Raw genomic sequence first — 16,603 nt, 5'->3', positions numbered from 1 at the left:
TTCCCCTTGGTGAATCCCTGCTGACTGCTCCTCTACACCTTCTTCTCCTCCATATGCCTGGAGATTCTCTCTAGGATGAACCGCTCCATCACCTTTCCAGGGACGGAGGTGAGACTGACCGGCCTGTAATTGCCCGGCTCCTCCCTCTTGCCCTTTTTGAAGACTGGAGTGACGTTGGCTCTCTTCCAGTCCTCGGGCACCTCCCCTGCTCTCCAGGACCTCTCAARGRTGATGGAGAGAGGCTGAGCAATAACCTCGGCCAATTCCCTCAGCACTCTTGGGTGCATCCCATCTGAGCCCATAAATTGTCCTTGCAAGAGAAGAGAGAATGGCAAGAATATATGTGTTAAGTTTTTCAACAGATGGGCAGGAGCAGCAGGGAGACTCCTCTGCATGGTCTTTCTGTTTACAAGCCACGGGACTAGTGACAGAGGACAAGGCAGTTGCCTCACTGATGTGGACAATTGGTTTGCACCGGTAGTAACTTCCATGTAGGCTGTCACTGTTGAAAGCAAATTGGATCGTCTGGGCATTGAGCAAGTTCTCCCATCAGTTTTCACTGCCCACTGCTGCCAGTTTGACTCTTCCCCTTCATGCTGCATGTGCCAAATGTCTCACCAAGCCAGCTGAAATGTCTCCTGGAAGGACGCAAAGAACAACCACAGGTGGGGAGAGGAGGTGGGGAACAGGGGCAAGGTTGTCCTGCCTCAGTCTAGGCAGAGCACGGGGTTCTCCAAGAAGACCGCCAGCTTGTTGGCCACCAGGTCCAGGTCGCTGGTGTTGGTGTATTTGAGCAGGTTGGTGTTCTTCACAAAATAATGCTTGAGGAAGTGCTGGCTTACACACTTGTGCAGCTTCCGTACCAGCCTCAGAAAGGCTTCGCGAAAGCAGCACCAGTCCTTGGTGCGTGGGTATTTTTCACACGTCCAGAATAGCACCGTCTGTAAGAAGCAGATGGGAGAGAAGAGGTGTTAGAGGTTCTGTTGAGGGCTCACACAGCTTACTAAGGAACTGCTGGTAGATGGTTGACAGGCTTTAAAATTGGAGATTCACAAGTGCAAGCTTCCTGTGTTAACTAATGTTCCTGAGGTAAAAGGATCACAAATAGGAGCCTAAGGCAAAGCCTTCCTACCCAAAGCCTCCCATGGCTGTCTCCTCATTGTCTTTGTCTTGCGACCTTATTAAGGCAGAGAGAAAGTCTCCTCCAGGGATCAAGCAGGGCAACTCTGAGATGTTCCTGCTTTCTTTCCTCAGAGCTACATTGAGCCCAAGAACTCTTGTCTTGCTAAGCTAATGTTAGCCTATTTGCCCAGCAGCGGCATCAGTATAAATGCCAGGTATTTTAGACTGCAGAAAATGGCCAATTATACAGGTTTAGAAGTCAATATGTGCAAGGAGGAAAGAAGAATCAGACTAACATAATTCCTTGTTAGCTTCAGTGCACTTATGCTGACCTGTGTCCCCTGCAGATTGAGATCCCAAGCAACTCTCGCGGTTATAAGGCATGTTTTCTGGTATATATTTATGGCATATGATAACTTCCCTGTCCCTCCAAGTTTATTTCACAGAATTTTATACTTGAGACTATCCATAATTACAATAATGAAATGCAGATGAGCATTCCTTTTATAGTGCTTTTCTTACACTGCCCATGCTACATTTTTACAAACATTTATATGGCTGAGAAGAATCCTCTGGAAGTGCTTACAGTTACTGTACCAAAAGTGCCACAATAACTGTTTTTGTCAAACTGCAAGTCAGTTTTAAAAGGAAAGAATCATCCATCATGGGTGTAAGGATTCCATTAAGTTGCCTGTTCTCAGTCCCAATTTTATTTTGGAAATTCAGTACTCCAAAGAGACTACCAAACCTTGTGTGAAGTGGTCAAGTCCCTAACTAGAATTCCATCAAAATAACTCCCATGCTTCTGGATTGCCTATATTTTCCCTCCAGCTGGCCTTGCAATAGTTGTGGTGCTGAAGAATTTCTTCTCAGACAGCTCTTGAAATGTGAACAAGTTTTTGTTTGCAGCTGCAATAATGACTCTAATGTTGCCAGGTAACAAAAGATTTAATGCGGAATTCAGGATAAAACTCAGTGAAAAACACTCCTTTTTGGTTTGCAGACCAGCTACCTTTCCTCAGTACTAAAACTATCTCAAAGAGCTGCAGGGCCAGCCATTATAAAGGAAGTTTTGGAGGTGAAGAAAATAATGTTACTTTTTCAGTCAGGTCACAAATGGATGATCTATTCCTGGCATTTATTTAAATACCATAGTATATAGGGGACATGGAGTTGCTTTTTAAAGTCATGTAGGTCTTTTGGACACTCAGATCTTGAACTTTGTTCCTATGGAGGACACACTAAGTGTGTTTACTCTGTCCGCTGAAGCTTTCTAACTACTAGGGGAAGGTTTTATTCTGTCATAGAATGCCCTGTTTTTCAGGTGAAGTCTTGTTTCATTGTCATTGTTGGATACTTCAGATGGGAAAACTTAATAATGAGGAAAATCTAACACAGCTTCTCCTCAGCTGCTGATTTATTTGTTGACTGTATCTCCTCATAGTTTCTTTTATAAGTGATATTGAAACATTCCTACCATTTGGTCAATCAGTTGTCTCCATAACCATCATAACCAGCCTAGACTTTTTTTTTTCCTTTCAAACTCTACCTTGATTTAGATTGGTCCCATAACTACTACAGCATTTGATGGTCGCAAGGTCTAGGCAGCTGCTTGGCATTGCACCTGGTTTTGGGCACCAAAATATTGCAGAATAATTATTGCAATTATTGCAGAAGCCTGGTAATTATTGCAGAAGCCTGGTGGCTTGAGACTTGAAGGACAGGATAGAGCAGCCTCTTCCTGTCAACTCCAGGAAGATGAAGGCCCAGAAAACAGGATTGCTTTAGCAACAGACAAAAGGTGTTGCTTTTCGTCCATTGGTTTTTGTAGCTGTAATATGGAGGACACAACCTCCTATACATTCCTCACAAACACTGTTTTAGAGTAAAGCCATCCTAAACCCTAAAGTATGTGTGAGGAGGATGCAACTGTCCCATAACCTGCTCCTTCATCTCTCTTCCTACATAGAACAATACTTGAAATGTCAATTTGCAGTTCACTTATAAAACCACATTCATTTAAGAGAATTTTGCTTGGTGTGCACCCAGGAAGAAAAACAAACAAGTTTCCTAGAGATGGATCCATCTGCTGTTGGCTGTGCATGGCTAGCATTGTCAGGGAGAATGGCACCATACAGTTAAAGACTGTACTGCAACACCTGTGTGAAGTACAACCAGAGCAGGTTCTTCAGTTCTGACATTACTTACACTGCTGACACCATAATGGTCCTACAGGTTTCTTGTCGAAGTAAGGACCATACCTTTACTAAACTTCCTACCACTGTAAAGCAAAGAAGTGGCACTGCAGTTTTAGAAGTTATCTTAGAAGTTGCATAGGAGAGACCAGAGTGTTTTTTTGCTATGATATTACAACATTGTTGGATGGAAGTCCTGGAGTCTCTCCCTCCCAATATTCTGATGATGCCTACCTGAAGGTGATAGGCTGTGATGACAGGCTTATTCCCAGCACACCAGACATCTTCCTTCATCTGCCTCATGACTCGGAAGCACTTCATGCGACAACCACCATCTTCATCGAGCCCCTGCATGAGTACGTGCTCAGCACGGAAGAAGCACAGCTGCCAGTGGTAACTGGAGCGGGCCAGGAGGTCAAAACCAAGTGACTATGGACAAAAGGAGAACAGGAACGCAAAAGGATGTTATGAGGAGGCTGTGTGATGTCTTTCGAAGTGGAGCACTGTATTTTAAACAGCTTTAGCTGAGGCAGCAAACTTGGGTTGTATTCCCATCCTAATTCCTAATTAAATGAACGTTCGATTTATCTTGTTTCCTCACATTCTGGCATCGGTTGCTCCCAGGAGATGCGGCCCTAGAGCTGCCAGATTGCAGCACAAGAGGTACTACCAAAGCAGAGGCACAACTCTGTGAGCACCGTGCCATGGAGCAGCCCGTCAGGAGTGAAAGGACAGTGGGACTCAACGGAAGAAATGGACCTGCTGAGAACATGGCAAATGGGACTAAACTGGAGGGGCAGTATCCAGCCACAAGACTTGTAGGGAGACATGGGACTAGGCTGGAGGGGAGACTGCAAGACAATGAGTGGTCCATTTACATGCATCTACATGGGACAAACCAGAACAGCAAGAATGATCCAGGTCAGCACGGAGCTATATTGTGTGGAAGCAGCTCATGCAAGAGAGTTAATTCGGTTTTCTTCCACAGAATTTACCACCACTAGGGAAACGAAAATCCCAGTATTTGGAAATATTACTTTTTGAGCGAATACGTCTTCCAGAACTGTTGAGCGGCAAGGAAGGAGCACTGGCTTTTATTACTTAGCCTGGGAACAAACAAATTGATTCAGAAATTCTGAATCAAAGAAGTTTGGAAACATGCAGATGGCACAAAGAACCATCTAGCTCACTTGGGTACCATTTCTTATGTTTTTTTAACTGAAGCACCCCTTTCCTGCACTGATATTTCTAAGGTATTACTCTGCACTGTGTGCAAATTATTACACAAAATAAATATTTTCAATTGAAAGATATTTTAAAAAAATGAAATAAGCTTTAATTGAGATAAAATTCAGGAACCACTGTCAGACATCTGCAAGGTTAAGCTCCTGCACAGAGATAATAGTCAACAAGTAAACACCGTTTACCTTGATGCACTGCACTTTTTCCTGAGAAGGCCAATGCTTAAAGCAACGGGGCCACTTGGATTTCTTGGGCCAGCAAGTTGGAATCTCCACAGCGGGGGCCAGCTCTACCTCAACTTGCAATTCGGATGTCTCCACAGCCACCCGGACCACTGAGCTGAAGCTCTCCAGCATTGTCACTTTATCTGTGAAGGAACAACAGGGTAAGATCATAAAGGGGAAGAGATCATTTTCTACAAGCCAAGAAAGGGGCTGGCTACTGCCTGCATTCCAGAAGGACTTTGCAGTTCCATCAGTCTATCTAAGCACTCTCTCTTCAACAACATGAAGAGAATGGAAGAAAATCATGGGAATGAGAATAAGAAGATGAACAACTAAGTTCTTAATTTTATTTTCACTTCCTATCTAAAGATTCCTTAATCCTTAAGAAAATCTGTGATCACTGGTCAATTGGGATGTTACATGGGATGTATACAGGTTTGTTTCTGGAGAACTTGCACAAAAGCGGGTGCCAGAATTTATAGGCACACCTGTTTGATGTTCTTTGTTGGCAGAGCAACTACACAAAATGGATTAACTGCTTGTCTGACTATGATTGCTTGATGATGTCAAAAAGAAGAGTTAGTTCCATATTGACTTGGAGAAACAAGATTTCCTCAGTGAAAGATGAATGTCTCAGTTCCAGGAACAACGTTCTTTGAGAAGGAGAGCAAAAAGGAATGAAACTCTATCTAATAGATTTGACTGGATGTTTCCTGTTGGCCCACTTGTGTTAATGGAATAAGTTTCCATCCTCAGCTTTCCCAGTCACTCCGGCAGGATCGCTGTCCCTTCAGCTCTGCCATCTGAACTACTTCTGTACTCGTGTTCTAACCCACTGAATTAAAAGATGGAGCAGATTAGCATAAAGAGTTTAAATAGTAGGTATGTTAGCCTATGTAATTTTAATTGACATAGGCTGGGAAGAAATTCCTGAAGGAGTTCACACAACAGGCTTCAGGGACTGTGACTAACTTTTAGGACAACAACCTCTTCTGTCTTCACAGAGTAAATGCCTGCCTGCTACCAATGGCAGATATAGCATCTCCTCCAGGAAACATGGCTTTATGTGGGCACTGGAGTGAATTACCTTGCAACAGTAGAGTCCATCCCCACAAGAATTTTACAATCCTCAATAGGGATTTCTGGAAGCTAAAAAGCACCACAGCCAGCACTATGTCAGAATGAAAATACAATCACAGCACTTCCAAAAGCATCATGATTGTGCTACCAATTTTTCTACAAAATGGTAAAGTGAAGCACTGAAAAAAACAGGAAAAACTAAATATAACATCAGATGTGTTAATGGAAAAAAGAAATTTCACTCTTCACAAAAAAAAAAAAAAAAAAAAAAAAAAAGGAATTACTCCTGACCATCCCACCATCTCAGCTTATCTCTTCTATATGTCTATCTTCTCCCTACTGGCCGTGCAGAAGAAGCCTCAGACACCAGCCCAGATATCACTGCTTGGGTCTCTTGGAAGTGCCTGTTCTGACTCAACAGCCTGACGAACTGCTGCTGGACAGGATGGCAGGTTTACACCTCAGCATGGTGAGTTCTATATAACTAAAACATGAGAGGTAAGCTCATTCCATCTGATCTTTCCTGTGCATCTCAGGGGTGAAATATCATTCACATCACACTTCTCTCTCCTGTGATCACTAATAATTCCTAGAAGAATAGAATGATCTAGATGAGCTTGACTTAAATGCGTCTTTCCTTCTGTGACTAAAATTCAGAATGTGATCAGAAGAGGAAATCTGGAATCTATCTCTCTGGAATGTAGGAAGTCTCATTATCATACGAGACATATGTGTACAGTCATCCTGGAAACATCCCATCACAAGAGGCATTAAAGTTTGAACTTGACCATACCATAGTATCTTAACATGAAAAGATGGGCATAGATTATCTATCATGGACCAAACTTTATCAGCTGGACTCTATAACATGCCTCTAGTGTGCTAATAACTAGGTATGAGGATCACTTTTCAGGCAGTAACTTGCTGTAGATGTCACAGCTATGAAGCAATGCTAAAAAAACAGAAAAACAGTACTTGCCCAACAGGTTTTGCTATGGGCAGCTCAGGATTCCCTTTTCTTCCCTATATCTCCAACCACTTTGCACTCCTCCCTCCCACTTACACAGCTTCCTCATGTCAAAATTTCTTATACTACTTTTCTGGCAAATCTAGACATATTGTGTCTGCTATAGAAAAAAAATGCTATTTGTATGTTGATGGGACTGTGAAAGTTATATTGCTGACAAACATACTCAAATTGCTAAGATATTAGCAAAGTCTTGAGTCTGGAAAACCACTACTCAATTCTATATTCAATCCAGATGCAGATTTACATCACTGCCATGGCGTAGTAACTCCTGGATTTTGAGAGGTTTGGGTTGCTTTGATTTCTGGCTGTGTAAACTTGCCAACCAACCAGTCTGTGCTTGCGGTGTCTTCTGCTCTATCAGTTGCTCAAAACAAGCAGTTCCCCTTATACCTGTCCCCACTAAACTCACTGGAAAGGTTACAGGAGATAATTGACTTCTCCACCAGCTCCCGGAAGACGGTCAGGACTTTGGCTGGAACCAGATCCCCTTCGATGTTCACGTCGTTCTCATGCCATTGTGGAAGGCTTTTGGCGAACTGCTCCACCTCAAGCCACTGGTGCAATTCCTCGGGGTCCCGCACGGAGGAGTGGAGCTTGGCTCCCTGCACGGTGTAGTAACGCCAGTGCCGTGTCTGGTGTTCCCTGTAGCCAAACAGGCCACGCAGAGGGACGGTGATGACGAACTGGCTGGGTGCTAAGACCTAGGAGAGTTCAGAGAGAAGAGACTGAGAGAAGAGGCAAGGGCAGATTCACGAAGCCAAAGCAGGGAGGGGAGGATTAAAGAAGCAAAGGGAAAAGTCAGGTACCATGAGAACAACTGAATACGTGTAGGACCTACTCCTTGGAGTAGGTGGGATCTACTCCATGCCTTTCTGAGGGTTACTTTGGAAATACACAGAATAAGAAAAATTTGTCCTAGAGGAAATATAAAGTTACAGCCATGGTGCATATTAGATAAAGGCAGAGTCAGCTGATTTATCACCACTGCTGCTACATTATTTTTTTACATTATATATCTCCTCATTATTTATTACTTCTACTGTGCAAGTGCATAAGAGGTAATAGGTAGCAATTCCAAGAATCAGAAGAGCGTCAGAGAATGTGCTTTGAAATCCAGCAATGGGAGACAAAATAGTGCTAGTTATTACATCAGAATTGTTATTAGATATGTCTTGAGTTTAGCACTAGTAACAACTTTAGGAAAAGGTGCACTTTTCTATTCTCCCTCAAAATCCATTAAAGATACTAGTAAAATAAGACTTTGGTCCATTAATCAGTGTTTCGTTCCACATCACTGGAAATATTGTCCTAAATATTGTCCTTAAATATAATTAAGAGACATAAGGTACATAAAATGTAAGTGATGTTCCCAAGGCTACACAGATAGCAGTGACACAGTCATACATTAGTGGAAGTCTTGGCCAGCTGTGCTGTATGAAATCTTATCTTCTGTTGAGTGGAAGCCAAAAACACTGTAAAGATGGAAACAGTAACCAATGGATATCAAAACCACAGGTAGGCTTGTCTGCAATCAATACTGGCTTCTTTTTGAGGATAACCATTCATCAATGAAAACAGGGGCCACACAAACATTTTGAAGCCTCACGTGGGTTTAGAACATCACCAGACATCTCCAGATGTATTGCAGTCTTCAGCAATCTTAGCTCCAGGTGCTCAGATATGAAGCTGAAACTCATTCAGACTTTTACCATGTTGATTCAGAAGCTTTTCAGCTTCACTTCTCAACAAGCCTAACTTACACTGGCATTAATAAGGTGTAGCTGTTACATAAACAGGATGTGAAGTGACAGCAGTTGCTGTAAGGTGGTTACCTCAACGTAAATTAAAAACTCTTGTCATTCACCAGTAATAATCCAATACGTTCTTGTAGTCCTCCTGGTCTTCTAATTTAGAACATTACTGTAGAGGTGCCAAGGCCCTTAGGGCTCTAACAGACCAATGTTTAGGGCAAAGAAAAGAGTCAGTTCTTTTCCATAGCAAGATTTTGACTTATATTCAGTTATACAAGCTGCAACAGTCCTATTCAAAACCAGATGGGCTTGGGTGCTCCACAAGAAATGCCAGTCCAGCTAAAAGTCCAAGGAGAAAGGTCACAGGACATAACATGAAATTGTACACGACACAGATAAGCAAAAATCCTGCTTGACCAAGCTAAAATATTGCTTTGAGAGGCTGTGTTTGTACCAAATACAGCTAAAAGGGAAGAAAAGACCAAATCACATCCCTATCAAGTGACAGTAAGCAACAAAATAGTACTGTTAGTAGAAAAATGGTTGGTAATGGCTGTTCAACAGATTTTAAAGGGAAAGCTGCTATATGAGTACAGTTCAATAAAAATATGAGGTTGAAAAATAATTAGAAAACATTGGAGGCACTTTGGTATTTACATGCTGATTTCCAAATAGCTAATGATATTCATTCAGATGACTTCAAAAAAATCCAGCCAAACAAAACTTTTTTCTCCATTGCCATAATAGAGAGAAAATCCACCAAACCCTTCCAACGTTATTTTTAAAAACTTTTGCTCAGCATCACAAGGCTTCCTGTTTGTGAGGAAACCCCAGAAATCACAATTCCGGTGATGTAGCCATAAAGCTGGTTTACCATGGAGCAGGTGGTGTCCTGAGCTGAACAAACCCCTGTCCCACGCTCGTGCTCTTGTCACAGAACAGCGTTATGAACCCTATCAAGAGTGCAAGCCCCCACAAATCACAGAGCTAGCGGTAGCAAACAAGAGCCTCAAATTCAAGGATGTGCAACTTATGGCTAATTCTATTGTAATAACATTGTAATATTTGAGCAAATAAGGAAGTCTGTTGTGGAGAGGCTGAATGGTCATGGGAGGTGAAGTTGGGTGGGTGGAGTTGTCTGGAAAAGAGGATGGACGAGGAGGGAGCAGGCACACCGATCAGCAGGAGCCATGTGGCACGAAGAATTTGTACCTGGATGGATGAGTGGAACGGGCGCTTTCCCTGAAGCAGAGCTGACCACTTGGCCTGTAAAGCTGGCTGATCCTGAGAGTAGCAGAAGGGAAAACAAGAGATACACAGAAGAGAGAAAAAGCACACGCTGGAGCAAAGTTGCAAACCTCCTTCGAGCCTGATGGTAAGAAGAAACTCCCTCCTGTCATGGGTACAGATTTAAACACTTTACAACACTGTGCTAGTAGCTACTGTGGGTGGTTAACCTGCTCACTATGCCTTACTGAAGCCCACACAGCTCCTGTCTCAGTCCTGCATGGACCACTACTACCAAAATGCTGATTGAAGCACATCTTCCTGAGTGATGCCACTTGGACTGGGCTTTTAGGCCATCTCAAGAGTTTGGCATCCTTCCACTCCCTGTTTAGGGAAGACCATAACAGATCCCCCATGTGTGCTATCAAATATCCACAAGGTGTAGGCAATGATTCTGGGAGCCTGGATTGGTTTAATCTGTCAGAATTTATAAATTAAAAACAATACTATTTTCATTCCATTTCTCCTTACATGTACCAGAAGAATAGAAGCACACACCGTTTTCTTTGGCAGGATCCCTTAATACACTTGAATTGAATGATTTCTTACTGAAGCTGGAGTAGTTTTCCATTGAAAAGTATGTAACTACATGGAAAGGAATTGGATGAGTTTCACACTGAGAAGAGCCACAGTGTTTGAGTAAGTTAATGCACAATGAATACTTTTGACATATTTAACACTTGAGAAAGTTGTAAATGTGTTCACTGAAGTTTTTGGCTTTGATTTTGATTCCTAGAGTTGCAGAGAAACTCTGAATATTTAAAGAAATTTTCTCTAATTCCCCATCCAGCCCTGTATATTTAAAAGGAGGCTTATAGCTTTGCAATAGATCTAGACTCTCAGCATGCTAAATTAAATCCTCTTAACCAGAAGGCGGAAACTCTGAAAAGTCAGTGTAAATTTTTGTTGTGTTTTGTTTTCCAACAAAGATTCCAAGTAATCTTACATTGACCCTTATCTTGTCACACCGCCTAAGCCACGCAGAAGCAATCCAGTTTGAGCAGTGGACGCAGAGCACAGCAATAAGGGCTGCGCATGGATAGGATGTGGGCACTCTTACTGGTAAGGTTCATGCCATGAATTTCATGGTATGCCAGGAGAGATGTAAATCCGAAGGGCTCAAAGCAATGGCCACATTCCAGACTGGACGATCCCATTCTGCACCCACCTCAACATCCCTCCAGCACGCTGGTGCACACAGAATTCTTTCCTTTCACACCTAGACTGTTGCAAAAGTCGCCCTACGCTGTTACCTACTTGCTGTGCCTTGCTCCCCAGCTGCCTGCATTTCAGTACAAGCACTGGCATAGCTAGAGCAGGTAAGCTACTCCGGGTGAAAAAGGTCTTTACCATCCATGCTTTGATTCGTTCTTATATCCTTATACTAGACACTCTTGCCTAAGTAGACACAGGAAACAACCAGTCCTGGCAGAGCTAGGACAGGGCATTATTATTTTGGATCTGATTGTTTAAGATGAGGAAATATTTCACTTCTCCCACTAGCAACTGTATTTCTTTCCAAGAAAAAAAAAAAAAAAAAAGAAGGAAAAATTCAATCCATTATCAGGAAAAAAATACTTTTTTTTTTTCGAAGATGCTTTCTAATATTCTTAGTGGCAAAGTTTTTTTTTTTCCTTTTTTTTGTTTTAGTAAGCTGATGGGTTTTCCACTTGTGGAAAATGAGTTATAGCTCATAAAAGCACAAGATTTTTTCTCTTCTACTACTACTACTATATATTTTTTTCTGCCTCTCCCAAGGGCTTCATGTTCTGCTTGTAGATTGAAAGTTCTCACTAGAGAAGCTCTTCGTAAAAGAAGCAGTTGTAAAAAGAAGCTCTGTCTGATTTACCCAGCCCCCTCTGATGCTCCTCAAGCTGAAAGATGTCCATGAGTAATCCTCTACAACCCAGTCACCCACTAAACCTTCCACAATAAATTGTCAACTTATTATCTGTGGTGTCTTGAAGGATAGATGTATCTGTTCATTACAGACAATAAGGCAGTTAAAAAAACACTTTGCCTGCAAGCTAAGTTCACTAAAGCTCTTGTTCGTACCTTAATATTCTCATTATGAATGCCAGAGTTGTAGATAGGCTGGAATCGTGAGGCCTTACGGCTGATTTCTGAGGTCAGTTGCTGGACGATTTTCTGCACCTCCTCCACTGCTTTGGATACCAGATAGTGCCGTGGCAGGACCTGTCAGTTCCAAGCAAGACACTTCACATTACAGATAACTGCAGTCTTTATCTCCAGCTGGAAACAGTCACTCAACCTAGAGCATATTGAAACATTTGTGCCTACCCACCCTGCACTGATCGTTCGTTACCAACTTCCAACTTACCATGAGACAGAGTTCTTCTTGGTGAACACAGAGGGGCCTACACTCAAAAATGCCAGGTTCCAATTGATATGCCCACGCTGATACCATTGGATGGAGGAAGGAGTTTATTACATAGATATTTTTGGTAGTAAGCAGCTCTAGTCTCAATCTTGAGCAATTTTGGATGGACTGTCCTGCTACTCTCCTGCATATACTAGTCACCCACAGCCTCAGGTGTATTATTTTCTATGAGGTGGCAGGACGTCAAAGTTTACAGATCTTCTGTGTGCTAGATCACTGATATACATGGCAGCATCTAGATGCCTAAATAATGTGTCAAAAGCATCCATCTTCTTTATTAGTCCTCGTATCTGAAGCACGGGTGAGAGGCCATTCCTCAGTGCTGAGAAGCTGGTCCCACTGGGGACAAGGTGGTTGTGTGAGTTGCTGGATACATCTTCAATTCAAGCAGTAATAATAGAATTGCTTATTAAAAATATTTAAATGGAAAATCTCAGTGAAGGATTGAGATGAACGATGGACAGCTCAGAAAAATAAATATGAAACTGAACCTTCACATACCACTGGAATGAATGGAACCTAAGGGAAGAATTAAAATCCAAACACAAAGATTCATACAGAATGTTCTATTCATAGAAGAATAGAATAGAATGAACATGGAGGAACCATTTTAGTAAAGGACATTTACATATTAGCCAAAGGATCTTAGCATATTTACCAAAATGAGGACAAAATTCAGCTACTCTTAATTCAGTTCGTTAATATGTTTTTCAATGTTCTATCTATCTAATCGAGAACTACCCAGGCAGAACTACCCCTGAAGATCGCTTGCTGTCCTTTTATACATCCTGATGCTTTATCTCATTTATTTGCAATTCTTGCTTTCGTTTGTGCTTGGGTTTTCCTCATCATACCTCCTTGTTTGGAGCACACAATAAGAGCAAAAGAAATGCAGAAGACCAGAGACTTGGGATCAGAGAAAATGAAAACCTACTCCAGTTGAGAAAACCCCAAATGGGCAATTTGCAAGAGCGTCAGGTCATTAGCAGCTTGGTTAAGTCAATGATCAAAACATTGCTAAATACAATTGTTACAGTCTTATTACCAAAGAGAAAAACTCCTGCGTCCTGCTTACTTAGCTCTGTCTTCAGTGTCTAACAACATTTTTCTCCCTCTTAGGAAATTCTGGATATCTATCTCAAAATGGTGAACTATGAGAAAAATACCTCAAATGCATGTAGACTTATTTTCATGCCTTGGGAGATGACAAATAGCTGCACATTTTTCCATAACAATGGACCATACTACAACCATTAAAAAGACTAGTGCTTGCATAAGGCCAGTTAACCAAGTAAGAGCGATTGACACTGGCCCTGAAAATGAGTAAAGCTGGATTAAGTTTTTTTTCTCTCTGGCTATTAACAGTAACAATATTTTCAATAAGCCTGAATAGTACTTGAAAATAGGAAATACATCAAAGCAGCATCATATTCCCTTCACTGAGGTCATCTGCCCTGGACATCTTGATTCTTTGCTGTTATCTATATGTAGTTTCTTATGTTTCTAGAGTATTATTTAACATCCTTAAGAATTCTCCATCCTCATCATTTCAATTCAGTCTTGTTCTTTGAGACCAATTTTAGATAGCCTGCAATGGCTTTCTCTTCTCTTCTTTTTAAGAAAAGTTATTCTGATTTTCTTTTTTTAGCTCAAGTTTGTTCTCGTATCTTTGTTTCAGATTTCATTTAGGTCGCTTCTCTATCTCCAGCAATAGCTATTTCCTCTGTAATTTTTACATTTGCCCAGAAGCTGAACTGCTCGACAAATCTGCTAATAGTTCCTCCAATAAGCAAATAATATGAGAGTCAGAGTGGGCCACCTCTAATAGCTTGCAGACACAAAAAGCAGACTCTTTCTGTATATAATTACTATAGGTCACCTCAACTTGAGGTCCAGGAGTGCCCCTATATTCCTTGCTCGCACCAAGTTTTTTCCAGTGCTACCTCCTACACTTTCTGCTACCTCCATTTCCCGAGGAGAATCCATCCAACCCAACCTGGCTTAATTTAATTTTGCCTTCATCACCGACTGGCCAGACTGCAGCAGTTGGCATGAAATCTTTTTAAGAGTACGGACTCTCAAAACACTTTCTATAGGATGTATCTCAAAACAACTCCTGCACCTGCTGCAGGCACCCCTCATGATATAAAGGAACAAATGACAGGTGACAGATGATGGTCGTGCCACCTAATCTACTGCTGTAAAATACAATCCACTACTGTAAAATATACCCTTCCTACAGAAGGGAAGGCATACAGATCTGAAGGGGAGAGAGTAGAACCAAGGCATTTATCTAAGATTTCTTTAGCATCAGCATGGAAATGCTGGGAGAAGAGGTAGAATCAGCCATTTCTGCCACCTATTGGAATTCCCATTCCCAGACTTAACTTAAAGTCATGAAAAAAAAACAAGCAACAGCAACAGAACAACAACATTGATTAACATTTTGCTCTAATGAGGAAAAGAGGAAGAGACTTGACTAGGGATTCAAATGAAAACTTGGGTTTGTTCCTATCTACTCTACTCAATAAATACTTGAGTTTTCCACTGCTGAATGAGTGGTTTAGGGCAGAAATCTCTGGTATCGGAGAGATTTGTTGCAGCTGATAGTTGACTCAATTTGAAAAAATGGGCAAAATTTTACAGGTAGAGCTAAGTTGACTGAAGTTTGGATAGTCTTACTTGCACAGGAGACTCAGCGGGCAGAAACTAAGGATCCATCAGAGCCAGAGAGCTGCTGGAAAAGATACTCTTGGGGTGGGCAACTTTTGGTAGAACCTAAAATGCTGGCACAATTGAACCTCATTTAATGGTACTCTGTCCATGTTCCCTGTACTTATGGCATTCTTATGAGCATCCACCTGTGTGTGGTTTCCCTCTGTCCTCTCATTCGTAGCCCTGCATTAGAAATATCAGAAAAGTGTTCACTGTTGTAAGTGGCTGAAAATCAAAGTTTTTAAAGGAACATACCTACTTGTAACCAAAACATTTCCACAGACAAAGCAAAGCTTTGCTCACAGAACTTTCATGGTACTGGAACATTTTATCCCTTTCAGAAAATAAAGCCCTACAGATTTTCATACTGACCTTTTTTTCTTTTTTTTTTTTTTACATTTTATAGGGAAAACAGACTATCAAATAGAAACTAGCTAAGCACTGTGATGAAGCATATCAATTTTAATAAAATTAAATATTGCAACTAATTTAGAATAAATTTTATTTGAAAGTAAAGCTTCATTCATGATTTTTATTGTGTTTTGCTTAATTTCACTGTGGAAAAAATACATTAGCTTGCCAGAATACTCCATAAAACAGAAGATGGGGTTCCCACTTGCCTCCACTAATGAAACTTATGCTATTATGCCGCGGGTATGTAGAGAAGTATCCCTAGCTGAGGTGACAGATTGGTGGGACAATTCTAATTGCGTCCATCTCAGTCCAGTTTCTACATCTTTCTGAGACACAATTCCTATTGTTGTGCTTTTGATCTTGTTTTCATCAAGCCAAGACAATTGGGCAGGGAAGGGAGCAAAGATCTTTCTTTAGATTAAACATTTACAATGACAGCTAGCTTCCTATAAGGAATAGCAACGTGGGGAGCAAAAATTTGAGAGGTAAAGAAAAACAGGACAACCACCGTAAGAAATTAAACCACCAGCTAAGATCCCTGACAACATTCTGTACCGGAAACATGGAAATCTCACTAGACTGAGAACTCGTTAGATGAGAACTAGAAATAGTTCTCATGAGATCTCACCCCGTCTCATCTTGTAGAGGAAGGCAGCAGGCAAGCAACTAACTCGGCATCCTTCAGACACCTCTTCCAACACCTAGTGTGGAAGAGGGGGAATCTGGACAGATAAATCTTACCTTGCTGTGGATGTAAATTTCTACATCATCATCTCTGAATGGTTTCATGGCAAGATTTTCTTCACCGGTCTCTAATATGTGAATTCACTCCGCACTCATTCGCCTGGCTCTGGCAGCAGAGGGACATTCAGGGCTTGCTTCTTGTCCTGTGAAGCTCAGGCCACTTAAGTCCTCTGTGAATGAAGAGGAGAGAGAAGAAAGGAAGCAAGGAGAAGCAATGCCTGTTTTCTTCTGGTCTGAGTTCCAGCTGCCTAGGAGAACTAGATTCAAATATTATTTGTTAAGCTCAATCATTATTATTCATATTACCACTATTTTTAAATGGTGGGACTTGCAGGAACTCACAAAAATGTCCCAGTTCCCGCTTGGTCTCTGGGCAGATCTAGAAGCGTGTTTCAGAG

At 41.6% G+C, this 16,603-nt stretch overlaps 1 protein-coding gene across 1 annotated transcript; it reads right to left on the bottom strand.

Moving 5' to 3' along the window:
- Positions 1-707: 707 nt before the first annotated feature.
- Positions 708-16,250, bottom strand: MAB21L3 (mab-21 like 3). The gene is made up of 6 exons (XM_026050370.1): positions 16,203-16,250; positions 11,987-12,127; positions 7,303-7,594; positions 4,745-4,926; positions 3,552-3,746; positions 708-941 (listed from the first exon to the last, which is right to left on the bottom strand). The coding sequence occupies exons 1-6, from the start codon at positions 16,248-16,250 to the stop codon at positions 708-710; spliced, it is 1,092 nt and encodes a 363-aa protein (XP_025906155.1).
- Positions 16,251-16,603: the final 353 nt, after the last annotated feature.

The sequence above is a fragment of the Nothoprocta perdicaria genome, unplaced genomic scaffold, assembly GCF_003342845.1.
Source record: "Nothoprocta perdicaria isolate Ctin4 unplaced genomic scaffold, notPer1 scaffold_68, whole genome shotgun sequence".
Taxonomy (NCBI): Eukaryota; Metazoa; Chordata; class Aves; order Tinamiformes; family Tinamidae; genus Nothoprocta; species Nothoprocta perdicaria.
The sequence above is the reverse complement of the archived record's forward strand: the minus strand, read 5'-3'. Positions and strand labels throughout refer to the sequence as shown.